The sequence below is a fragment of the Anomaloglossus baeobatrachus genome, chromosome 7 (genome assembly GCF_048569485.1).
Source record: "Anomaloglossus baeobatrachus isolate aAnoBae1 chromosome 7, aAnoBae1.hap1, whole genome shotgun sequence".
Classification (NCBI taxonomy): Eukaryota; Metazoa; Chordata; class Amphibia; order Anura; family Aromobatidae; genus Anomaloglossus; species Anomaloglossus baeobatrachus.
Window position 1 is genome coordinate 249,656,287 of NC_134359.1, and position 27,402 is coordinate 249,683,688.

The 27,402-nt window shown below is 45.1% G+C and overlaps 2 protein-coding genes across 3 annotated transcripts in view; one reads left to right on the plus strand and one right to left on the minus strand.

The window, feature by feature from the left end:
* Positions 1–494: 494 nt before the first annotated feature.
* On the plus strand, positions 495–20,808 carry LOC142245379 (acyl-coenzyme A synthetase ACSM3, mitochondrial-like). Of its 2 annotated transcripts, none has more exons than XM_075318036.1 (13): positions 495–710; positions 2,462–2,672; positions 3,864–4,068; positions 4,148–4,291; positions 5,617–5,773; positions 7,543–7,622; positions 7,813–7,936; positions 12,334–12,414; positions 14,242–14,343; positions 15,256–15,383; positions 17,084–17,183; positions 19,228–19,347; positions 20,622–20,808. In XM_075318036.1, exons 1-13 carry the CDS (start codon positions 507–509, stop codon positions 20,706–20,708), a joined length of 1,743 nt encoding a protein of 580 aa, XP_075174151.1. In that variant the 5' UTR covers positions 495–506; the 3' UTR covers positions 20,709–20,808. The 2 variants fall into 2 exon arrangements, with proteins under 2 accessions (XP_075174151.1, XP_075174150.1); XM_075318035.1 differs by having other exon boundaries at positions 507–710; positions 15,268–15,383.
* Positions 20,809–25,633: 4,825 nt separating this feature from the next.
* ERI2 (ERI1 exoribonuclease family member 2) overlaps positions 25,634–27,402 on the minus strand; it is a 45,015-nt gene continuing 43,246 nt past the window's right edge. The window contains exon 10 of the mRNA XM_075318032.1: positions 25,634–27,246. Coding sequence (XP_075174147.1) covers positions 26,029–27,246 — 1,218 coding nt within the window. The 3' untranslated portion in view covers positions 25,634–26,028. The remainder of the gene's footprint in view (positions 27,247–27,402) is intronic.

Below are 27,402 nucleotides of genomic sequence, written 5' to 3' on the forward strand. Positions count from 1 at the left end.
CGACACCCAAGTCAGCATTGTCGGATGGGACATGAATCCTATACGACTCTATTCTAAAGAGCCATAGAAGACTCTCTGTGAAGTCTCCCTGCCATATGCATAGGACCTTTTTTGTGGTAGGGAATAAGAGTCCTTGGATTAAACACAACCTTTAATTTTTTGTAACAACCTTGGAATTGACCTCGAGCCATGGTGATTTGATGGATGAACAATCTATAGCAAGATCGAAAGTCTAGATAGGTCCACCAGGGTAGTTGCCGCTGTTATCTTGATAGTATCAAGCCCTCGGTTAGCTGGTCTTCTTATTCACCTTGCTCCTTTTATGTACAGTATGTTCCTTCTACAACCTACACCACAGATATAAGGGATGATATATACCAGAAGGAGCAAGAAACAGAAATTGTGAAGGATGGAGAACAGATTGTTTCTAGTACACAAATATTTTTAGAGCGCTTGGTTGATTTCTTCTTGGACCTTCTTGTACAGGGACCACATCGGTGTCGGTCATGAAAATTCTAATTAAACTAAGACGCTTCGCCTGTCATGTTAACCCAAGGATCTGCTCCAGATTAATCAGCAAGAGCCAAAAGTTTTCTGCCCCTCAGAATTTCTCTGATTATGAGGATATTAGGTCAAGTTACAAACTGGATCTACCAGAATACTTCAACTTTGCAAGTGACATATTAGACAAGTGGACGGCTGCTGAGAAGGTAAGAGTCTATTATTATTATTTTTATTATTATTTTTTATTTATAGAGCAACATTGATTCCATGGTGCTGTACATTAGAGTCTATAATTACTTGTTCATGCCCTCACGGCATAAATATACAATATATATATGTAATGCAGGATGCATAAAAAGGACTAAAGATATGGTACAGGACTGCGTATTATGATGATGATGTATAAGTACTAGTACAACCCCTGGCAAAAATTCTGGACTCCCCTGGCTCTGAGGATGTTCATTCAGTTGTTTACTTTTGTTTACAAAAAGCAGATCACAGACATGGCACAAAACTAAAGTCACTTCAAATGGCAACTTTCTGGCTTTAAGAAATACTAAAAAAAATCATGAAAACATAATGTGCAGCCAGTAACGGTTACTTTTCAAGACCAAACGGGGAAAAATTACGGAATCACTCAATTATGAGGAAAAACTTATGGAATCATGAAAAACAAACAAACAAAAGAACACTTAAATACATCACTAGTCTTTTGTTGCACCACCTCTGGCTTTTTTAACAGCTAGCAGTCTCTGAGGCACGGACTTAATGAGTGACAAACAGTACTCTTCCTCAATCTGGCTCCAACTTTCTCTGATTGCTGTTGCTAGATCAGCTTTGCAGGTTGGAGCCTTCTCATGGACCATTTTCTTCAACTTCCACCAAAGATTTTCAATTGGATTGAGATCCGTACTATTTGTAGGCCATGACATTGACCTTATGTGTCTTTTAAGGAATGTTTTCAGAGTTTTTGCGCTCTATGGCAGGATGTATTATTATCTTGATAAGTGATTTCATCATCCCCAAACATCCTTTCAACTGATGGGATAAGAAAAGTGTCCACAATTTCAATGTAAACTTGGGCATTTATTGAAGATGTAATGACAGCCATCTCCCCAGTGCCTTTATCTAACATGCAGCCCCATATCATCAATGACTGTGGAAATTTACATGTTCTCTTCAGGCAGTCATCTTTTTATTGTTTAGCTTTTCTGTATGTAAATCCCATTTTCTTTAGGCGGTTTCTTACAGTTCGGTCACAGACATTGACTCCAGTTTCCTCCCATTCATTTCTCATTTGTTTTGTTCTGCATTTCCTGTTGTGGAGACATATTGCTTTAAATTTCCTGTCTTGACGCTTTGATGTCTTCCTTGGTCTACCAGTATATTTGCCTTTAACAACCTTCCCATGTTGTTTGTATTTGGTCCAGATTTTAGACACAGCTGACTGTGAATAACTAACATCTTTTGCAACATTGTGTGATGATTTACCCTCTTTTAAGAGTTTGATAATCCTCTACTTTGTTTCAATTGACATCTCTTGTGTTAGAGCCAAGATTCATGTTAGTCCACTTGGTGCAAGAGCTCTCCAAGGTGTGATCACTCCTTTTTAAATGCAGACTAATGAGCAGATCTTATGTGATGGAGGTGTTAGTTTTGGGAATGAAAATTTACAGGGTGATTCCATAATTGTTTCCTCATAATTGAGTGATTCCATAATTTATCCCTGTTTGGTCTTGAAAAGTAACCGTTACTGGCTAGCACATTATATTTTCATGATTTTTTTAGTGTTTCTTAAAGCCAGAAAGTTGCCATTTGAAATGGCTTTAGTTTTGTGCCAGGTCTATGATCTGCTTTTTGTTAAACAAAAGTAAAACAACTGAATGAACATCCCCAGAGCCAGGTGATTCCATAATTTGTGTCAGGGGTAGAAGTAATAGTGATGGTCTTTTCCCAGGATGGCAGTAGAAATCCCAATCCCGCTCTGTGGTGGATAGACGGTGAAGGAAAAGAGGTGAAATGGAGCTTTGATGAGTTGGGATTTCACTCCAGGAAAGTGGCGAATTTACTCTCTGATGCCTGTGACTTAAAACCGGGAGACAGGGTTATTGTGATTCTCCCTCGGGTGCCAGAGTGGTGGCTGTTCAATGTTGCGTGTATTAGAGCCGGTAAGTAGACTGAAACAACCCTGGGACCCCCCCATCTTTGTGATCACACATTAATGACTATCAACCCATCCGAAGGACAGCACACCAATATATATTAATGGAATATCCATTTAATATCTGGTGACACATGTCAGGCTGTGGTCACTGAATGTGATAGGGAATATTCAGTTGGCCACTAGATTGAGGCACACACACGGGAACAGTTTCTATTTAACAGTCCAGACGGTTTATTTAGCCACACATAAACCACATTCCAGGAATATAAACATAAGCCTGTCTGCGGCTTTACAGGAACATAATACTGTATTACAGTCTGTTTTACCTAACGGGTACACTCGCACACGTTCAGAGAGTACCATCTCAGGGGCAACCATCACTCCCTGACTTAGGTAAGCACACAACCCCCCCTTCTCTGGGGTTACCTTTCAGGAGCTTTGGCAGGCTTCACACACTGACTCCTGTCAGTCCACAGCTCTGGAAGCTCGCTTCTTCAAAGCCCAGAACTCCAGCTGTCAGAGACTGCGTCGTACAGCATAGCCTCTCTATCCTGGCTGTACTCTCCCCTCCAGTGTCTTCTAGGAAGTCTTCAGCTTCCAAACACATAGACAAGCAGTCTCATTATAACACTTGAGACACCCCATGGGTGGAGGTATGTGAATAGCCAGACCCACACACACTTCTGACTATTCGTAAACCTGGCCCTGAATGTGTGCAACTAGAAGTCCCAAAGTAAACATTCCAGGTTTACATCGCAGAGGACTACCGCCTCTACGATACATACCGGTCATTCACTATATAGCCAGTCGCTACCTCACACACAATTCTGACTTTCCTCAAATGTTGCAAAAAAGTGGAGCATCACTTACAAAAACATCAAGAAACATACATTGTACAAAAATAAAAAGCTTATTTAAAATATTACCAATAGAATCACACAATTTAGTAACAGTTTTTGGAAGTGTTTTGGCCATTGCTTTTGCACCCAGGGGACTCAAAGGTCCTTATGACATATAAGAGGACAGTAGTAGTATAAATGTCATGAGATGTTGAGGGGTTATAAGAGATTTCCTTTATAGCCTGGAAGCTTGAAGTCTGATTTCCAAGAAATCCATTCTCTGATGTTTCCCTCCTCAAAGATAAACTATAAAACCATCGTAACGCATTCCATCTAAGGTTTCCATTACTTTGCAGGTTTAGTTCTAATTCCTGGGACAACACAACTTACAGCAAAGGATATTCTGCACAGGCTACAAACATCAGAGGCAAGGTGCATTATCACGAGCCAAGAACTGGCACCAACTGTAGACACCATCTCATCCCAAGCTCCATTACTGAAAACTAAAATGACCGTTTCTGGAAAGAGAGAAGGGTGGCTGAATTTTCAAGATCTCTATAAGTATGTCTTATCCATATTGGTATGCAATGATACAGGCACCATGGATCATGTGATAAAACGATATTTCCATATATTTAAGGTCAGTAAATGATAACCATATGTGTGTGAGGACAAGGAGTACAGATCCATTGACCATTTACTTCACCAGTGGGACAACAGGTTCTCCAAAAATGACAGAGCACAGTCACAGCAGCTATGGACTAGGAATGACTTTGACTGGAAAGTAAGTATATATGGAAGTTAGTTCAATAGGATTCTCATAACTACAAATTGGTGGCCTAGGTGAGCCAACATCAGCATCAGGCACATCTAGGAAGGTGCCAGTGTGAACTAGGTATGAGAAAGCTCAAGAAGATTGGGGTATACATGTGATACGCTTCCAAATAAGAAGTCCTGGTCAAACAGGTTGTCTATTGTGACTATGTCCGATGGCTTGCATATACCTGGAGCCTAAGGGATAATCTTCATATTTGTGTCCCAATCTTGTTACTGATCTGATCTTGTGTTTTGTAGTGATGAGCGAGCACTACCATGCTCAGGTGCTCGGTACTCGTAACTAGTGATGAGCAGGCACTACCATGCTCGGGTGCTCGGCACTCGTAACTAGTGATGAGCAGGCACTACCATGCTCGGGTGCTCGGTACTCGTAACTAGTGATGAGCGAGCACTACCATGCTCGGGTGCTCGGTACTCGTAACGAGCAGTTAATTAATGCTGGGATGGGCACAATTTGAGTACCTGAGTATAATGGAATTCAACTTGGAACTTGAACTTTGTTAATGGAAATATTCCGAAAAAATGCTCGAGTTCCCATTGACTTCTATTGTACTTGTGTACTTGAGTTGGACCCATCTGAGCATTAACTGCTTGTTATGAGTACCCATTATCTGACCATGATAGTGCTCATTCATCACTAGTTACGAGTACCGAGCATCCGAGGATGGTAGTGCTCACTTATCACAAGTTACGGGTACAGTGCACCTGAGCATGGTAGTGCTCGCTCATCACTAATTACGAGTACCGAGCATCTGAGCATGGTAGTGCCCGCTCATCACTAGTTACGAGTACCGAGCATCTGAGCATGGTAGTGCCCGCTCATCACTAGTTACGAGTACCGAGCATCTGAGCATGGTAGTGCCTGCTCATCACTATTACGAGTACCAAGCACCCGAGCATGGAAGTGCCCGCTTATCACTAGTGTTTTGTTGGTCTCATATAAATAATGTTCGGCTTTGTGCACTCTGTGTCTGAGCCTCATGTTTGGTGCAACTGCACTATTTACACACAGAAGGACAAAAATGTTGACCTCCATTGGGACGGTAGAAGTTTGTTTCTAGAGTTTAGGAAATTAACGTCTGAGATTGCCAAATCTTACCAACATATACCTCCGATGAAGGTCCTTAACACGGACCTTTCAGCCTAATCCATAAACGTGAGGTGAGGGATGATGATAGTTATGGGTTCTGAGCTCTGAGAACAGGTCTCTGTTGCCCCTCACTAAAAAGTATGCAGATATCCAATAATTTAGTATCTATTGTATCCATACAGGTATTGGCTGGATTTAACTCCATCAGACGTGTTTTGGAATACATCAGACACGGGATGGGCAAAATCTGCATGGAGCAGTGTTTTTTCACCTTGGATCCAAGGTTCATGTGTGTTTGCTCACTACATGCCTCGATTTGACCCAATTATAATGTTGGAAGTAAGTTGAAAGCAAATCCAAATTATACAGAGGAAGGAAAATAAACCACAAATGACCCAAATGTCCTATATATGAAGGGCAGGGCTGAAAGTCACACTTGGTCTTCTCCTCTCTGCCTGAGTATTATTCAGACCCCCGCCTGCCTACACTCTATGAATGAAAACGTTGCTGCTTTTTCAGTGACATGCCTCCTCTGCCTGAAAATTTGCACAGGTACCGGTATTGCCGGGTACGGCACATGCGCAGATCGATTTCTCAGCTTCGCATGTCCAATCCTCGGCACTAACTATGCTTGTGTTAGATTTCAGCCAGAGTGCCCTACATCAATTGCACCTCATAGCACTTCCATGACTTAGGACAGTTCTAGGTCTGAAACGCGTTGGTCTTTGCCTTTATGCAATATTTTTTAATGTACCTGGAACCTTTTAAGTTGTACTAATAAACTGGTGAAGTTTTATGTCTAAATGGCTGGATACCCTCGATTGCATTGGTAAAAACTTCCATGGCTGAAAGAAGATCGTAAAAATAGAAGTTTTCAGAAATGTATCAAGTTAGTCAATCCTTTTAATCAAAAAAAAGGTTGTTCAAAACTAAAGTAATTTCTGCAAAAAGCAGCATTTTTCCAAAATAGTTTTTTTTTCTTTTTAAAGTACATTTTTTCCATAATATCTACTTGTCACATGAAGACCGGCTGTCAGCTGGCATAATTTCCAATGATATTCTGTTTGAATCACCCATGATACTTTTTCGATAAATCAATCAAAACACGATTTCTGATATCACTTTAGGGGGTGGTCTTGGTTCCTGTTATACTGAGCATATATACCGTAAGTGAGGCATGAGGCTTTTTTAAAAATATGTTTTAGCATTGGAAAACCACTGATCGAGAATACAGAAACAGCTGAAGCCCAAGTTATTTTAATTCATATTAGCTGTAGTACCTGATGTTGCCCGGGATAATAACTAAGTTTCTCTGTCTCTCTCCCACTCTCTTCCCCTCTTCTCCCTCTCCCCCACTCTCTCTCTCTCTCTCAAACTCCCTCTCTCTCCCAGTCTCCCTCTCTCCCTCCCACTCACCCTCTCTCCCTCCCACTCACCCTCTCTCCCACTCACCCTCCCTCCCACTCACCCTCCCTCCCACTCTCCCACTCTCCCTCACTTCCACTCTCCCACTCACGCTCCCTCTCTCCCACTCACGCTCCCTCTCTCCCACTCCCCCTCTCACCACCAAAATCATATTAACTGACACATAAGCTTCTTATACAAAGCATGTCCTTCATTGCCTATAGAAACCAATCACAGCTCCTATTAATGATCTGTAGCAAAATAGAAGCAGAGCTGTGATTGGCTGCTATTGGCCATGTGATAAATATCCAGGCTAACTGTCAAAGCAGGCAATATATTACCTCACACAACCAAACAGTAAGTAAGCGGGGAATTTTTGGGGAATAACTGTAAAGCGCAGGGTTAAAATTTCCCCTCAAAACATAGTCTATGACGTTCAGTGAGTCAAATGAAGTGGTTGTGCAAAATTTCGTGATTGTAAATGCAACGGAGCGAATTCCTTTAGTGAACACACATACATACACACACACACACACACACACACACAGACATATACACATACATACACTCAGCTTTATATATTAGATTCCAATAGCAGTGGAAATAATCTGTTTGTTGTTTTACATATGATCAGCAAATTCTAAACTGAATGGTGAACAGCTAATAACAAAAACTGCACTAAATGTTTTTCTTTTTTCATGTAGACATTGGCCCAGTACCCCATCACTGTATTCTGTGCTCCTCCAACAGCCTTTCGTATGCTGGTGTTATGCGACCTTGCGAGGTACGTATATATAGTATACAGCTGTATGAATTATCTGAAAACCAAAGCTATTGTTCTGGAGAGGACTAGTCTGCCTCGATTCTCAGCTACTCGGTCCTTTGGAATGGGCAGCTCTTGTCACATACACACAAAATGAATGTTTCTATGTTTTCTCTTACATTTACATAATTTTTTCTCTATACTTCTAAAGCTACAAATTTAAGAATCTAAGTCATTGTGTGACTGGTGGAGAACCCATCAACCCTCAAGTGATGGAGCAGTGGAAAGCACAGACAGGGCTTCAGCTTTATGAAGCCTACGGTCAAACAGAGACTGTAAGTTATAACTGGACAAAACTTTGTTTTTCAGCCAAGCACTGGGGCACTTTTCAGATTATTGGTCCAAGAGTTGATGGTACTATTCTGGCCTATGGTCATAAACTCACACTACGCTTAATTCAGACGTCTATTTATCATTGTGGACCATGATGCATGAACTGGCCATGGATCTCCTGACCTGAGCTTGGTAGCATCATAGCCTGTCAAGTTCAGGTCAGGAGACCCGTGGTGGCCTATCCATGAATCATGGTCCTTACATGGCAAGGAAAAATATTAGGAGGGCAGCATTTACCTGTAGGGATCTCTACCAGCACATAGACAATGCTACACCGATTAGAACCAACAGGAGTACAATGGTGTGTACACAGGACTATCACCAAATGAAGTCTCACACTCCAAAATATTACTGATGAGGCTATTATATAATCATAGAACCGAAAAAATATAGCCAACAAAACACCATTATAATAAAATCATTAAATTTTATTGTCACAATATCATAAAAACATCAAAAGGTTTAAAATGATGATAAGAGAGGGGCTGACACAAGAATAATAAATATCAAAATATAAATAAATTACACATAGTGTGATACATGAAAACACACAAAATGGCACTATAACTCAGGATATGGAACAGGTGCAAGCAGTGCAGAACATCACCATGAATGATATATATGGCACCTATAATAAAAACTATAAATATGAAGTGCAAATAAAGCCAAAGTGGTCTATATCATGGTGCCTAAAAAGACATGGCGATGTAAGTGCGCCAGCATCTCACCATACCCACAAAAAACCTCCATAATCCATATGGGCTGTATCTGAGGTAAATTACCGAAATCAGAAGCGAATAAAGGGCCCAAAAACATGAAGGACAATACCTGTAGCCATCAGTGTGTGTAATAGTGCCAGCCGGCTACAGGTATTGTCCTTCATGTTTTTGGGCCCTTTATTCGCTTCTGATTTCGGTAATTTACCTCAGATACAGCCCATATGGATTATGGAGGTTTTTTGTGGGTATGGTGAGATGCTGGCGCACTTACATCGCCATGTCTTTTTAGGCACCATGATATAGACCACTTTGGCTTTATTTGCACTTCATATTTATAGTTTTTATTATAGGTGCCATATATATCATTCATGGTGATGTTCTGCACTGCTTGCACCTGTTCCATATCCTGAGTTATAGTGCCATTTTGTGTGTTTTCATGTATCACACTATGTGTAATTTATTTATATTTTGATATTTATTATTCTTGTGTCAGCCCCTCTCTTATCATCATTTTAAACCTTTTGATGTTTTTATGATATTGTGACAATAAAATTTAATGATTTTATTATAATGGTGTTTTGTTGGCTATATTTTTTCGGTTCTACCAGCACATAGACAATGTAAAGTTCATGTCTTTATGAGGCTTAAGGGTACTTTACATGCTGCGATATCGGTAACGATATGTCGTCGGGGTCACGTCGGTAGTGACGCACATCCGGCGCCGTTACCGACATCGCAGCATGTAATACCAAGGAGCGACGATCAACGAGCACAAAAGCGTGAAAAAACGTTGCTCGTTGACACGTCGCTCATTTCCTTAATATCGCTGCTGCTGCAGGTACAATGTTGTTCGTCGCTCCTGCGGCAGCACACATCGCTATGTGTGACACTGCAGGAGCGATGAACATCTCCTTACCTGCCTCCACCGGCAATGAGGAAGGAAGGAGGTGGGCGGGATGTTACGGCCGCTCAACTCCGCCCCTCCGCTTCTATTGGACGCCTGCCGTGTGACATCGCTGTGACGCCGCACGAACCGCCCCCTTAGAAAGTAGGCGGTTTGCCAGCCAGAGCGATGTCGCAGGGCAGGTAAGTCCGTCTGACGGGGACTAACGAGGTTGTGCGCCACGGGCAGCGATTTCCCCGTGTCGCACAACCGACGGGGGCGGGTACACTCGCTTGCGATCTCGCTAGTGAGATCGTAGCGTGTAAAGTACCCTTCAGGGCTTGCTCAAAACACCTTATTTTGTGTCCGAGTGTAGTCCAACAAAACATTGTATCCCACTTAGATCAATGTCAGCCTAGGGGGCCTCACATGCCAAACTCTTTCCTCGGACCATCTCGGTCCGAGTGAAGAATTACAGCATTTATAAGTTTGATCCAATATTTGGATCGCACTCAGCAATATTAGTCAATAAGTGAGTGGAAATCATTGGAGTGTACTTGGATGCGATTTGAGTGTAGTCCAATTTCCGCGCACTGATGAAATGAAGAAATTTTGTTCTCCATCTTCTCCTGACCGTGTGCTATGAGTTGATCATCTGAAAGAATCAGATAACTCAAAGCTAACACTCTCATCAAACTTGGATCAGAGTTTAATTGGAGTGTTATTACCATAATCGACCCGGAACTCTTGGATGAGAGAAGCGATGGGCATTGACCTTGGCCCTAGTCTGCGGTTATGGCCACCAGCCAGGATAGTATCATCAACCTGAATGAAGCTTAACCTTGATGTTTATGGACACACGTGTTATTGTACTGCAACTATAATCATTGCCATTGGCCAACTGGCCTGTTAACCCTTTCAACATAATAAATAGCATATATCACCTATGTATGTGACCCACCTTTCATAAGAATAAGGGGTCCCAAAGTAATCCATGTGAATGAAGCATTAATGTACATGGGTGACCACCATTTTATTACTTAGTCAATGCTTCTTGAGATTTGTGGGGATCGAAACAGCTTGACTGTCACGGTAGTCTCTCTGCATTAAGAGACTTGTGACAGGTTCAGGCCCGGAGTCTTACAGTGCTCTGAGATTTTCTATATTAAACGTGTTTCCTTTCTTTTGGTGCGTCAAGGGTTAATGTCAGTTTTTCCTTGCCAGCAGCTTCACATTACCTCTCCTCATGTGCATCTGGTTTGTGACCACTCCAATCCCCTAGATATGGTCACATCTCCCAGTAGAGGGTGCCAGTTATTTTGATTCATTCTGAAGCTAGGCCTGGAAGTGGAAGGAGCTGCTGCTGCCCTTGTTGTTGGAAGCGGTGTAGGCTGCAGTCCTTGTGTCTGACTGCAGCTGTGAAGTTGGACCTTATCCTTTTGTTGATCCCCCTGTCTATCTTTCCTTCCCTGTCGTGTTGATTAGCGCAGTGGTGGGACTAGAGTCTCTCGCTAGCCATCCGTAATGCCTGATAGGGGCCACAGACTCAGGCTGGCTGTAAGGGGAATCTAGAGAAAAGCCACTCTCAAAGCAGGACCCCAAGAACTCTGCAACCCTTTAACCCCTTTACAGGGATTTGGAATTACACAGAGCCTCAGAGATCGCTACCTGTGGTAGACTGTAGTCCATGGTCGTCAGGCAGGGTCAAAATCCAGGAGATGCAAAACAGGAACAGAATCGGCAAGGAAGGGCGTAGTGAGGAGACAAAGCAGGGGTCAAATCCGGAACTGGCAGCAAGGTACAAAAATGACAGGCAGGAGGGTAGTCAAACAACAAGCAAGGTCAGCGCACAGGAATCACAATAGAAGCAGAGCCACGGGCACCGACTCCTCTCCCATCACCAGCACTATCCATGGTGGGAACATGGCGTCGTCTGGCAATCTGAGCAGAAGTCGCAGGAGTGGACTCTGATGGGGACGTGACACCATCTTACTAGCAAGGGTATTCACAGGGCTAGTGAAGGATTAGGTATCTGGCTCGGCTACGGGTTGAGACACCCTGTATAGGGACGCTAGGGAGCTTAGGAAGGAGCTTGTGGTGAGGTCAGGAGGTGTCCCTTCACCCCTCTCCCTAGCAGCAGGGACCACCGTTGTTAAAGTGTCCCCGATGTACTCCCTTGTGTCTTGTGTTTTGCCGTGTGCCGGACTTCCCCTGGTCTGTGCGTGACGTTGACCACAGGCAATCATACATTTATCCTGGGTATGCATGATGTTGTTTATCACCGCTTTGAGTCTTTGCTCAGCAATCCGATCATTCTCCGTACTTTCATCCTTTTGTCACACTGTACTTTATATTTGCGTGAAATACTGGATGGTCATGCGGCTTTATTTTTATTTAAACCACAAATGTTCTAGTGCAAGGCTTAGTACATTACACCTTTGTTATCTCTCCCCTCCTCTAGTTTAGACTGTAAGCTCTTATGTTCACTGTTCCATGGGAGCTCCGTTGCTATAAGGGGAGTGTATGATGTGTTACATAGCATCTAATTTTACATGTTATGTATTGAAAAATGTATGTTTTACATGTGGGAAAGTGTCCATACAGAATATCAGAGGCATATGTCACTCCTACTCCATCAGGACAGAATACAGAGCCAACACATGCAGTGTAAGTGAGGCTTTATAGTATAAAACACCAGAGCAAATGGACATCACTAACTACCGCCATTATTATCCAGGTCCTGGTATGTGGAACATTTAAAGGAATGAAAATAAAAACAGGCTCTATGGGAAAGTCTTCTCCACTCTATGATGTCCAGGTACGAACATGGGATAACTGGAGGTTGTGTTCATAATGGTACAATAAAACAAGTAGAAATATCTTTTGAGGACCCTTCTTTTTAGTGACAGGTTACAACCAGATATTGTTTGCATGACTGGTAAGATACCCAGAGTATGTCCCTTGGCAAGTGATAGGGGTACTTTGCACGCTGCGACATCGGTAGCATCGGCTAGCGATGCCGAGCACGATAGCATCTACCCCCGTCGCACATGCGATATCTTGTGATAGCTGCCATAGCGAACATTATCGATACGGCAGCTTCACACCCACTCACCTGCCCTGCGACGTTGCTCTGGCCGGCGACCCGCGGGTCGTGCAGCATCACAGCGACGTCACACGGCAGGTGGCCAATAGAAGCGGAGGGGCGGAGATGAGCGGGACGTAAACATCCCGCCCACCTCCTTCCTTCCGCATAGCCAGTGGAGGCAGGTAAGGAGATGTTCCTCGCTCCTGCGGCTTCACACACAGCGATGTGTGCTGCCGCAGGAACGAGGAACAACATCGTATCTCCTATTGGTGCGACATTATGAAAATGACCGACACTACACAGATCACCGATTTTAAATGCTTTTGCGATCGTTTATCAGCGCATCTAGTCTTTACACGTTGCGTCGTCGTTACCAGCGCCGGATGTGCGTCATTTTCGATTTGACCCCAACAATATCGCAGTAGCGATGTCGCAACGTGCAAAGTACTCCATAGGGTTGTCCTCACTTGGTGAAATCTTCTCCTAATTGTGTGTAATGCACACACTGTTAGGATACAGCTCAGCTTGCGGATTCCAGCAGTCAAGTAATTGCAAGAATGCGATTTGCATACTTTAGGTCAAGTGCTGACTATAGTCTCTACCATGTCACTCAATAGAACTCTCCATTGATGACCACTGCAAGTGTCGAGCAGAGCCAGATCCTGTGTGACGTTGCACACCGTTAAATTTTATCAAGCTGAAGTGCTTACCTAAGATTTCACCATGGTTACCCATGGTGTTACATTCCCTTGAAAGAAATCGGCGTCACAAAATTATAACTTTACATGTAATTAAAACTAATTTTCAAGGCTACACCTATGAACTAGAGACATAACACTATAACACTGTGCTCTCTAATTCAGCTTCTGCTGTCATCTATACACATTTTCACTCTACTCAACACGGGTGCAGTCTTAAGGCCCCATCACACGCAACGACATGTCTAACGACATATCGACGGGGTCACGGATTCCGTGCTGCACATCCGGCATCGTTAGCAACGTTGTTGCGTGTGACACCATCGAACGACCATTAACGACGGAAAATACTCACCAAATCGTCCATCGTTGACACGTCGTTCATTTTCAAAAAATCGTTGATTGTTGAGGTCGCAGGTTGTTCGTCGGTCCCGAGGCAGCACACATCGCTACGTGTGACACCGCAGGAACAACGAACTACAGCTTACCTGCGGTCGCCCGCAATGAGGAAGGAAGGAAGGAGGTGGGTGGGATGTTACGGCCGCTCATCTCCGCCCCTCTGCTTCTATTAGGCGGCCACTTAGTGACGCCGCTGTGACGCCACACGAACTGCCCCCTTAGAAAGGAGGCGGTTCGCCGGCCACAGCGACGTCGCTAGGCAGGTAAGTACGTGTGACGGCTCCAAACGACATTGTGCGCCATGGGCAGTGAATTGCCCGTGACACACAAACGACGGGGGCGGGTACGCTCGCTAGCGATATCGCTGCGTGTGATGGGGCCTTTAGATAGTGAAATAGCTTGTCTTGAAGGTGGGATCTATTTATTATGTCTCTTTAATATATATATTTTATCATTTCAGGTAGTTGATGCTGATGGCAACATATTATCCCCAAATCAGGAAGGTGAAATTGCAATCCGTATAGTCCCGCAAAGACCTTTTTATCTCTTTTCTCAATACACAGTAAGCTTATTCTAAATTTGGCCATGTCTGCCGTACTAACCACTTTATTTTTACAGTCCTAGTCCATTTTAAAGGAAATCTGTTTTTTGCCACCTAATCTGAGAGCAGCATAACGTAGGGGCAGAGATATCCTGATTCCAGTGATGTGTCAATTACTGGGCTTCTTAGTGTAGTTTTGATAAAAACACTGTTCAATCAGCAGAAGATTATCATTACAGGACTACTTGGCATGCTGCAGGTAGTCCACCATATTCAGGAGGTCTGTATAACTGCAGCGGAGAAAACATTGATTTTATTAAAATGAAAGCAAACAGCTCAGTAAGTGACACATCGCTGGAATCAGGGTCTCTGTCTTTACATTATGCTGCTGTCAGATGGGGGAGCAAAAACCTGCTGCCAGATTCCCTTTAAATGTTGAAACCTTGCAAATAGTTTTGATTGAAATGTATTGTTAGTTGTCTACAGCTCCTGTGCAGACCTATGTGTCTCCATCACAACCGACTACAAAAAAAACCCCTTCTCGTCTGAGCCTGCACATGTACTGGCTTATATACAGTCCCCTTTTTGCTAACTTACGCTCGGCAGCTTAACAAGAAGCAAGGGACAGAAGAGGGAGAAAAAAAAAAAAAAAAAAAAGATGACTACAAGATCCGACTACACATGCTTTGCTTGTAGTCTGTTACCATGGAGATACAGTTGTAGTTCCACAACTGTTTAAGTTGCTTCATTTTGCATGTGAGAGTGGATGTAATCTTGAAAGGGGCATTCATAGTTATTAAAAAAATGTAACAAAAAAAGCAATAGACTGTAAAGAGACCTGCCTCCATCTGATTGCAATTTTCAGTACGCAATCCTTTACATAATGCAACGATTTCGCCTTTACAGTTGATGTATTATATCCATTTACAATAGGGCGACCCAGAGAAAACAGCCTCAACCCAAAAAGGAGACTTTTATCTCACGGGAGACAGAGCTATAAAAGATGAAGATGGCTATTTCTGGTTTATTGGAAGATCAGATGATCTAATTTTATCCTCAGGGTAAATATAAGGTTTTAGCATAATCTACACTATGTAACGTAAAAAGTGTTTCTTGTGAAATCTAATAAGAGCACTGCTTTATAGAGATTTATACAAGATATTAACAAGAAGTTATACAAGAGTAGAGTATGTTATAAAACAGGGAAGTAACATTACTTACCCATTGTGACACCAGTCACTATCCAGAGGCTAGCTGTGAGGGTGGCTGGTCAATAGGTCCAAGGTCAGATACCAGGAGGGCTAACCATAAATAAAGGGGTGAGCAAAGGTGTTGTCAGGTCAGGGTCTGAGGCCAAAATTCCAGAAAGGTAGCAGATCAAGACAAAGGGACTAGACAACTAGATTGTCAGAAGCAAGGTCCAATTTCAAGTAAAGAATTGATCAGACTAAGCAGAGGAACAACAAGCACGCAGACACCACTGAGCTAAAGCTACAACCGGCAGTAATGAAAGACAGAAAGGCAGCTAAATAGCAAGGTAATCACTCCGGACAGGAGACATCTGGAGGAAACCTTGCACGTGCCATCCTGGATTGAATGGCTGAGTTGCCTATCACCATACTGACAGACCACCATGCCCCTTCCCAAGATTGGATGGCTGAACTGTTACTCACTGAGTCCAGACACAACGATAGGAGAAATCATGAAATCCATTGAATTAAATTCTGCTCCAGTGTTGCCACTCAGGTGGTCCCCGACAGTCCAACCGTGAGGATGTCCCATCCAACAGCCAAGTGACCACTGCAGCCAATCAATAAAGGCAGATGGGACTGCTGACTCCAGTGACTAGCTGCAGTAGTCACATGAATTATGGATCAGATATCATCACTGCCGGTAGACAGGAACGACCAGGAATATGGCACTAGTAAGAAATGGTTGTCTCTTTATTTTACAACAGTACCTATCCTTGGCCATACTTGGGTTCCATGTGGACTTAGTCTGAGGATGTAGGGAATGCAAAAGTCCAGATTGCAGAAATGGTAAATATACAGAAATATGATCAGGATAGTTGTCTTTTGTTGGTTCCTTGACACAGAAAATGTAGGTTTCAGTGTAAAGGTGGCTTTACACACTGTAACATCGCAAACGACATCGCTGTAACATCACCGGTTTTGTGACGTTATAGCGACCTCCCCAGCGACATTGCAGTGTGTGAAACACATCAGCGACCTGGCCCCTGCTGTGAAGTTGTGATCGCTACAAATCGTTCAGGACCATTCTTTGATCCTTTGTTTCCCGCTGTGCAGCAAAGTCTCAGTGTGTAAAGGGGACTTTACAGCGACTTCGTTAGCGACTTCCCTTTCAAAAAGCTGCTTTACAACGTCCCCAATGACTAGCTAGGTCGTTCTGCAGGTCCGGATCACTGTTGCGTCGTTGGCCAGGTCTGCCTGTTTGACAGCTCACCAGAGACTTTGTAGCGATCCCGGCCAGGTTGGGATCGCTGGTGGGATCGCTAGAAAGTCTCAGTGTGTTAAGGGGCCTTTAGTGTGCACATGATCAATTTAGCAATACTGTGTGCATGGAATTTGTACAGGAGCCAAACCGTGGAGCCCTAATGTGGAGTAAGCAGTGTACAATGCTTCCACTTGAGGCACATGAAGGTGCAAAATAGATCTATAGAATTGTATAGGTGTTAGATAACAGATCCATACAATGAGAGGTGTGCCTAGACCTGTAGACCTTTTTTCATGGTCTTTTTCAGATATCGCATCGGACCCTTTGAAATAGAAAGCGCCCTAATAGAGCACCCGGCTGTGGCAGAATCCGCAGTGGTCAGCAGTCCGGACCCCATCAGAGGAGAGGTAACTGTTAATTAACTATTGTATAGAATATTGTAATATTTCAGGGTGTATAACAAGAAACAATTGGATTTATAGAGGACACAGCACCCTAGTTATTGTAGGACTTGAGCATCGTATCAATACATGGGCTATACCATCAGCAAAAAGAAAAATAGCCGATATAGGGCCCAATTCATGGGGCGTACTGGAATCAGAAGCTCATGAGTTATCAAGGGGGTGCACGCCTCTTAATGAATTCTAAACGTCTGACAAGTGGTGGGCTCCTCCGTGCGGCACATCAGAAATCTCACTCCAGTCACATACTGGAATATAGATTTCTGTCATATGGAACGCCACAGCTAGTCATGAATTAGATGAGCTATGGTATCTCGCAGCCATTCCGACACCACCCATTGTGTTGGAGAGCGGAGAAATGTGAAAACTACAAAAGTCAAAAAGGTTTTGCATGCACCTCATGTTGAAATAAAGCAGAAACTATGTATTTCTACTGAATGTGTAATGCTCACGGCTGGTGTAGTAGCTGCGAGCGTGGTTAGTGGACCCACTGGAGCACAGGAGGGACCCCGGCTTACCCTTTATTGGGAGGGGCTTAACTAAGCGCCCACCGCGAGGTGGACGACTGGTACCGCTCCGCGAGCAGTGACCAGGACTGTGGCAGCTGACCCCCAGGACAGGTGGTGGACACAGGAATAGACCGGTACAAGCGGGATGACTGAGGCAGGCTGGACAGAGTTGTACTGACAGTGTCAAGGGAGAAATTTGGGTAAGACTGCTAATGGAGTCTTCATACAGGGTAGCCAGAGACCAGTGCCGTATTAGCTGTATATCAGTGCCGATATTAATGAATCAGACAATGACCACACAAGACATGTTCTCTCCTTGAGCCAGCGTCACCCCACTGAACCCGTGTATTGGATAGATTAAAATTATACAGAATGCATCATTGACCTTGGGACTAAGACAGGGAGGATTTCACTCCCCAGTTTTTCCCAGCATGCTGTAAAATACATCTGTTTGTTATACATTCTTTCTGTGTGAAAACTACTGATAAGACTTTTGCTCACTTTTATGAAAATTTCCATTGTTTGTACATCTGTTCACTTATTCTTGGTAACCCCTTCATGACTATACAGCTTAGAATCATATTATAGGTCTGTGCAATTGCTATATAGACATACTGATAATTATGCAACTACATCTATATTTTGATTAGTTACATACACAGATATTCTTATTACGTTTGAACAAACAAGCTATAGCTCAGGCCACCTCCACAACAGGAATGGTGGTCACGGTAGGCATAGGCAGGTATGGGAAGGCAGGTACTGGAGATGGACACAGGGATACCAGGACAGGAGCTCAAGACCTGACAACTACCTTGGTAGCAGACTGGAGACTGACTAACTAGAGGCATTGCACAGGCACCTTCCCTAATAGGAGGATGCCTTAAATACACTGTACCTCTCAGCCATAGGATGAGAGGCATTTCCTAGAAGTAACACCTTTAAGAGGAGGGCCGGTGTGTGCGTGCACTCCTGGGAACCCTGAGTGGCATGCACATGTGGATGGCTGGGGGAGTGCATGGGAGGACGCAACCCGGCTGGGGTGGTATGTCAGCGTTTCTGCAGAGACGCTGGTGCTACAGAATGGACATGTTGGCTAAATTTCTTTTTGTTCTACAGCTGTTGGAATAATGTCATGCATTAAGCAGGTCAATGTGATGTGTAGGGTCCATTAGTACTGTAGATCGATCCAGAACATTTTGCCTTTACCCCTGAAGGATTTTCTCACATCTATTGGGAGATGGCGGAAAACCTTTGCTTAGAGAAGAAAGGTCAGGAAATCCTGTTCTCCCGCTAAGAGGGGGATCAACTTTTAGGACCCCCTACCATCAAAAATTAATTTACAAGTAGGAATTCCTCTTTTAGTTTAATATCAAAGAATTAAACAAATACTTTTTGGCATATGTGCTGCAATAAAATGTCAGACCATCCAAAATTAAAATCATTGTGTCTTATACCTTGTAAACATGTCTATTGTACAGGTGGTGAAAGCTTTTGTTGTCTTGTCCCCTACATACACTGTACACGACCATGAGACACTGACTAAAGAACTACAAGACCATGTAAAGAAGGTGACCGCCCCGTACAAGTACCCAAGAAAGGTGGGTATCTTCATGACCGCCACAGTCACACAAAAAGTGTCATGGTCGTATCTTTGTTGTAGAGACTAGAGTGACAGGTTGTGGGCCAGAGTCTCTTCACCTTGAGAGGGTTAATGTTAGTATCCCATGCCAGTAAGATTTTCACTACCTTCCTAGGTGTTTCTGGTTTGAGCCACTCCTAGTCCACACACATTATATATATATATATATATATAATGTGTGTGGACTAGGAGTGGCTCAAACCAGAAACACCTAGGAAGGTAGTGAAAATCTTATATCTATATATGTGTGTGTGTGTGTGTATATACGCTTTGCTCCCAGTTGAGGGTGTCAGTTATTCTCTTACTGATATGGAAGCTTGGCCTGAAAGAGGAAGGAGCTGGTGGAGCGCTCTCTGCAAGTTGCTGTGTAGGCTGCAGTCTTGGTGATGACTGCAGCAGCCCGTTGTTGTGTTTCCCCGTCTATATTTCCTCCCCTTGGTGTTTTATTAATGCAGCGGTGGTCTAGCGTCCCTCACCTGCCAGCTCTTTAGCCAGGGCTATTACCGAATCTTTCAGCAAGGAAAAAAGAAAATGCACTAGCTGGCGGCACCATGCTGCAAACAGGGGAAGATGTACTTACAGAGGTCCTGTGGAGTCTATGTCTTGTTGGGAAGGGCGGTGCTCACTCCGTGTGTAGTCCCAGGATTAGAAGCAGATTCCAAAAAGGTAGAAGTCACGGGGCACTCAGCCTTCAATCCAAGATTTACTGTTCAAAATGAGGTAACAGGAACAAGTAACAGCAAGGGAGGGGGGAGCTCAACGGACGACAGCCGTTTCACACCGACTAGGTGCTTCCACGGGACCCGTGGAAGCGCCTAGCCAGCGTGAAACAGCCATCGTCCGTTCAGCTCTCCCCACCGCTCCCCCTTCCTTGCTGTTACTTGTTCCCGTTACCTCATTTTGAACAATAAATCTTGGACTGAAGGCTGAGTGCCCCGTGACTTCTACCTTTTTGGAATCTATTACCGGATCTGCCAGGGTCTCAGGAATCATGTTCGGCGACAGGTGCGGAATCTGTATAGGGATTGTCTAAAAGTGAAGGGTACAGCTACAGGTAAGTGAGGAGGTGTCCCATCTTCCCCCCTCACTAGCGCTAGGGCCCACCATTGTTAAAGTGTCCCCAGTGTTCCCCTTATGTTGTAGAGAGTGGTGTTGTGCGCCACAATTCCGATGTCACTCGCGTGACAAGAAGCTGCTGGAACTTGTACCGACTTATTCTTCTATTATTAATAGATTGAATTTGTGCAACAATTGCCCAAAACGGTCAGCGGGAAGATTCGGAGAAATGAGCTGAGAAATAAAGAATGGGGAAAAGCCTGAAGACCGGCTACCACAGGCAATACTTACCAGCATGGGTAATACAGTCACTTCAAGAATCCCGATCCACATGGATGGAATCCTCTTGACATCTCCTATTCTAATAGACACCATGTTTGTTTGCAGTTTTTTTTAAATAGTCCATAAAATTGTAGAGAATATTTACTTACTGAAATAAACCTTTTTTATCTTTATGGCTGGGCTGCATGGAGACTGGAGTAAAGAGGACGTGTGACCTGTGTGATACATCACGGATGTGAGATGATTGGATATAGACTCCTTCATTAAAGGATTGTCCCAGAATCAACATTTCTAACCAATCCACAGGATAGTGTCACGGGGTGTGCTGGGATAACTGGGGACCAGGGCTAATAAACTGGCCCTCAGGCTAGGGGGCCCTAGCTGTCCCTGATCCCAGAGATACGTCTAATGGTGACGATGTCTGGGCCGCCTTCCTTGCCATGTCCTTAACAATCCTGATCTAATACCCCTTCTCCCTCTCCCCAGGGGAGGATCGGGACAAGTGTGATAGAATCAAGAGATAAGGACAAACAGGGGAAACCAAAACTCCATCACACAGCAAGCACACACAGAGGTATTAGACAAGTGATAAGGAGGAAAATAAGTGCAGGGAAGAAACAACAAGACAATGGGAGAACGCTTCGCACAAAGTAATACAATCACCAGCAATACTGGGATACAACAGCATACAGACCGATATAGATAAGATATAGTCGGCATGGGCAGACAGGCTCCTGCATCTTAAAAAGGTGGGGATTGACTGTGATAGGTCTCCCACAACATGTGATCCAAGAGGTAACCAGCAGGCTAGCAGAAATTAACTCCTGCAAGCTCGATCACTAATGATAACACAGTTGGTCGATGCCCTAGCCTGTCTAATTCAGAAGCACCAAAGGAGGCATAGTGTGTGTTAAGCCGCTGGTACTCCCAACCCAGAAGTGCCGACGCACTCCCCAGCTCACCTCCACTGTCTCTACCCGACCCCAAGGCCCCTGAATTCCTCGTGTCCTCCTGTCGGCACCCCCACTCCCTGTAGGTGCCACCAGTTCCCCGCTGTCCTCGACTGCTCTCACTGCCTGCTCAGTCCTTTGGCTCTCGGGAACGTGCTTAGGGTTCGGCCACACTGTTCTCCCTTTTCTTAAAGGGCTAGCGCGACTTCACTGAGAAGTGCCTCCCGGTCCCCGCCATTAGGCAGTGCTTATAAGGCATCCTCCCCCATTGGGAGGTGCCTGTTCAAAGTGTCCCTGTAGCCAGTCTGCCTGTGCTAGTTGTCAGGTCCCCTGTGCTACCCCCGCACTCTGTATAGGTCTGTGACTCTGACTCTGTCTCTGTCTACCAGTAGCCGTGTTCCTACCTGTGTCCATCTGGTTTCTCCAGTTCCCGCAAGCATCTACTGCCTGCCTGTTACCAGCAGTACCAACCAGTCCTGGACCGCACCAGCCTCTGCCTCATCTGCTTTGGTTCCTGGTCTTTGTCCTGTGGCGACAGCTGCCAACGTATCGGGATCCCCTGGGGCTGCCTCCTGGCAGACACTTACCAGCCTCTGTACCTGCTGCCACTCCCGGTGGTAGTAGTGAAGACTCGGTGGCCACCAAGGTCCACTCCTCTGGGTCAGTGAACGGTACCTTGGACCAGTGGATCCACTTCCGCCTCGTCCTGTTACCAGGCATGACAGTGTCAGACTCTGCAGTGTGAACAGTGTCAGATGCTTCCATGTTACTTGACGAGTTTAGAGCCAACACCGTGTGACAGATAGATGATAAATGTATGATAGTTATGGAAATGGCCGCTGAAACTCCTACTGAATCTGAAAACGATGAGCCAAGAAGCCCCGTGTGAATGGATCAGTAGTGAGCTGGTGCAACCACGGCTTCTATAGATGATGGATAGAGGTGAGGAGACATTGTGCCACAAGTAATCATCGCAGGAACCCAGTCAGTCATCCACGTTAGAAAACTGTGGCCATAGGAGGAAGCCCTGAAAACCACCCCTCGTACAATGGCATCCACATTATTGACCTGGCACGAGGGCACACATGCGTCATGTCGCAACTATGACCTATAAGACTGTGTTTATTCTGACACTTTGGGCTGATAAGACTCCCTTTCATACACTTTTTAAACAAAATACATACACTATAAGATATGCTCAAAATGATGGAAGCTGAGTAAATACTTATGATCACCTGATTCTCAGAATGGAGGTGCCCATCCGTGTGCTAAGGTGGAGTACTCCAGAGATATGTACCTGAGCGAGAGCGAACTGGGACCAGGGACCCCATATCTGGGGATATCATATAATTTTCTTAAAGAGAATCTGTCACCAGGTTTTTGCTCCCCCATCTGACAGCAGCATAATGTAGAGGCAGAGACCCTGATTCCAGCGATGTGTCACTTAATGAGCTGTTTGCTGTCATTTTGATAAAATCAATGTTTTCTCTGCTGCAGATCTAGCAGTTATACAGAGCGCATGAATATGCTGGACTACCTGCAGCACACCAAGTAGTCCTGTACTGATAATCTTCTGCTGATTAAACAGTAATTTTATCAAAACTACACTAATGCGGGCGTCACACGGGACGATAATCGTGCGATCGCATAAGCGATCGTACCCACCCCCGTCGTTTGTGCGTCACGGGCAATTAGTTGCCTGTGGTGCACAAAAAGTCGTTAACCCCCTGTCACACGCACTTACCTCCCTCACGACGTCGCTGTGCGTGGCGAACATCCAATTCCTGAAGGGGGAGGGACGTTCGGCGTCACAGCGGCGTCACTAAGCAGCCGCCCAATAGAAGCGGAGGGGCGGAGATGAGCGGGACGTAACATCCCGCCCACCTCCCTCCTTCCGCATTGCTGGCGTGACGCAGGTAAGCTGTGTTCGTCGCTCCCGGAGCGATGTGTGCTGCCTCGGGAACAAACCACCGGCGCGCAGAAGGAGGAACGAGATTATGAAAATGAGCGACGTGTCAACGAATATTTTTGCTCGTTCACAGTCGTTCGGAGGTGTCACATCTCTGACGATGCCAGATGTGCGTCACCAACGACGTGACCCCGACGACATATCGCCAGATATATCGTACCGTGTGATGCCCACATAAGCAGCCCAGCAAGTGACACATCACTGGAATCAGGGTCTCTGTCTCTACATTATGCTGCTCTCAGATTAGGTGACAAAAACCTGGTGACAGATTCCCTTTCATGGCATTGATAAATTATTTTTATGCCTTGGTCAGGAAATACTACATTCACCTTTAGACACCCGCTTTGAAAAGAAGAATAATATTCATTTGACAAATATAAGTAAAAATATAAATATGCTTTTATTATTAAAATGGCATTGCAATACCAGGCAATGTGTAGTAAAAAAAAAGGTGTATTTGATACATACAGAATAAGTCCAATTAATAACTTGATCTTAAAAATATAACGATAACATATACAGGAGCAATGTACAATGCGCCATGTAACGTCAGGGCCCTGCGGTCCATACCTCCCCGTGCTCAATTTTTTAAAGCTATACTGTGATTGCTGGGGAAAAAAAAACCAAAACAAATAGGGCCAATCCCTCCCCTAAAAAAATAAAATACTGTGCAGCAGGTCCCTTTGATGATGGATGTCACAGCATCTATCGAGACTGGGGCCTGTCAGACATTGATTTCATAAGTGTGTACGGCCTATAGTAAAGCTTAGGCGATTTGTGAAGCGCACGTCAGCACAGATTAGGCATTAAAAGGAAATTATCAGCAGGTTTTTGCCATTTAATATGAAAGCAATATAGGGCACAAGAACCTGATTCCAGGAATGCGTCAGCTGGCTTTAGTTTCAGTAAAATCAGTGTTTTATCAGCAGGAGATTATCACTACAGGACTACATCTCATGTGTAGGCCAGTCAGGCGAATCCGTATAACCCCGCCCACACCACTGATAGAATTTTCAACAAGCTGCCAGAGTGCACACCGGAAGTTGTTAATCATGTTAATCAGTGGTGTGGGTATGGTTATGCAGAGCTGAACATTCTGAGCACTGCTACATCTACAGGGGAGAAAACAGGAATTCTTTCAAAACTCTATTAAGCAGTCCGGTAAGGGATACATCGTTGGAATCAGGGTTTCTGCCTCTAAATAATGCAGCCCTCAAAAGTACATAGCAAAAACCTGCCAACAGTTTACTTTTAACAGTACCTACCGTATTTTTCGTTTTATAAAAGGTGCACCGGATTATAAGACACACCACAAATTTAGAAATAAAGTTATAAAATAAAAAAAATGGGGCCCTTCTCATAGGCAGACCATTGCTTACCGAAGGGGGGCGGCAGCAATGGTGGATCAGGGTCACAGGAGGCAGAGGCAGTGATGGAGTAGGACGATGTTTCAGGTGCTGTGGTGCGGGCCGTGCAGACTGCGGTGGGGGCTGCACAGCCCCCACGCCGAAGCCAGCACAGCCCCCACGCCGCAGCCAGCACAGCCCCCACGCCGCAGCCAGCACAGCCCCCACGCCGCAGCCAGCACAGCCCCCACGCCGCAGCCAGCACAGCCCCCACGCCTCAGCCAGCACAGCCCCCACGCCGCAGCCAGCACAGCCCCCACGCCGCAGCCAGCACAGCCCCCACGCCGCAGCCAGCACAGCCCCCACGCCGCAGCCAGCACAGCCCCCACGCCGCAGCCAGCACAGCCCCCACGCCGCAGCCAGCACAGCCCCCACGCCGCAGCCAGCACAGCCCCCACGCCGCAGCCAGCACAGCCCCCACGCCGCAGCCAGCACAGCCCCCACGCCGCAGCCAGCACAGCCCCCACGCCGCAGCCAGCACAGCCCCCACGCCGCAGCCAGCACAGCCCCCACGCCGCAGCCAGCACAGCCCCCACGCCGCAGCCAGCACAGCCCCCACGCCGCAGCCAGCACAGCCCCCACGCCGCAGCCAGCACAGCCCCCACGCCACAGCCAGCACAGCCCCCACGCCACAGCCAGCACAGCCCCCATGCCGCAGTGCGTCTTACAATCTGAGAAATACGGTAGATACCCAGTCATAAGCCATGAGAGCTCTGCATACACACACATCATTGTGGGGCACATGGTCATCAAACCTGCTGTTCTACTGATGTCCAAAGTCCAACATTTTTTTCCTATGCACAATTTTACTCGTCCATAATTCATGATCATCCTGATCTATTATCAGACACCACTTATGACGGATATCCACTAGTAGATGGAAGGGTGTAATAAAATCCTAGTAACATGATCCCACAGTCAATTCGTATTAGATGAACAACGGTGGTAGGCAATGATCGTGGTTGCAACTAAAAAAATTAAGTTCTCATCGATGGTCTCAGCTTGATAAAAGGTTTGTGCACGGCAGAAGACCCCACCGAAGTCATACTTCTATTAGAGGACGCGCTTATGGCACTGGTGGACAGGGAGGCCGAGGTGTGTGGAGTCTTCTCTTTCAGAAGTGTGTCCTCCCATTTGAAGTAGTTGCAGCCTTTGCCGTTCTCATCGCTTCTCCTCCGCACGGAGCAGCTATAGAAAACCCTGCCGTGGTTGGGACCTATATTGGATACGGTGAGTTTCTTCGCCCTACGGCCACACTGGCACATCGGGGCAGTGATACGGTCACATTTTCTTGCCCCAATGGTTTTGTTTAGATTGACTGTAGAGCTTAATACTTTATTTGACAGCACACGGGAGACTGGTAACGTGCGGTTACCGTCTTCGTGTATGGTGAATGGAAGTTTCTTGGGGGGAGAGTAGAAGCTTACACTAGCGAGCTTCCTTTTTGGAAAGTAGTCCAACAACGTAGACATCTTGCTCGTCTTCCCTGTGGATGGAGACGGACCACTTAGTCTATTTCCCAAAGCACTGGGTAGTTTAAAACCTGAAGCATTAGATGCTGGTTTCTTCATATGGACATTATAAATGGTGGTGTCCGGGCTCCTATAAACAACAGCAGCCCCGATACTGTGCTTGGATTGGCAGCGATTTGGATTTTCATGACCATTTCTAAGCATTACGACAGCGGATGATGGTGAATCTACCGGTATCAGATCTGGTTCCTCCACATTTCCCGGACCCTCATGCTGAGAATCCTCTATAACAGCGGCTTCTTCCCAATCCGCCAAAATGGACAAATCCGAGCAGGGATCCATATCCAGATCAGAGACATCATTCACCGTATGGACAGTAGTAGACATTAAAACGTGACTTCTGCCATGTGGTGAATGATCCAGGGGCGTAGAGGAGAAGACTCCAATCCGGCTGCCATATTTTACGGGACCGAGTGATGTTCGTGCAGGCAACCCATATTTATTGTCATTTCCAAGTGTTGCAGAAATTCCATTTATTAACGTCTTGTGTGATGGCCCGTCCTTCAGGTTTTTGGCACAGTCCTGGTTGTTACCGGCAAGCAGTTGGTCATTAGGTTTCTCAGTATTTCGACCCTTCTTTAAATCTTGCTCGTCTTCCTTAGCTATAGCCGTCGCCTGTCTGACCGATGATGGCCCCGGTCTTACGGAAGAATTAGGCGTTGCCTAGTATTTATAAAGAAAACCCAGAATTCTTCAAAAAAAAATTAATTACCACAAAAGTTATCATTTTCTTTCTTCAAGTTTTGCCTCCAGATGTTATGGTCTATTCATCGTGGTTAGTGGAATGAAGAAAAAATGGAGACCTGAAAAACCAACTGA

What these genes read in the sequence shown, in the direction of transcription:
- LOC142245379 (XM_075318036.1), top strand. Translation starts at nt 507, where the DNA reads ATGAAAATTCTAATTAAACTAAGACGCTTCGCCTGTCATGTTAACCCA. An exon ending in GATCTAATTTTATCCTCAGG is followed by an intron (nt 15,384 to 17,083) that starts GTAAATATAAGG and finishes GGTCTTTTTCAG; the next exon opens with ATATCGCATCGGACCCTTTG. An exon ending in CGGACCCCATCAGAGGAGAG is followed by an intron (nt 17,184 to 19,227) that starts GTAACTGTTAAT and finishes TCTATTGTACAG; the next exon opens with GTGGTGAAAGCTTTTGTTGT.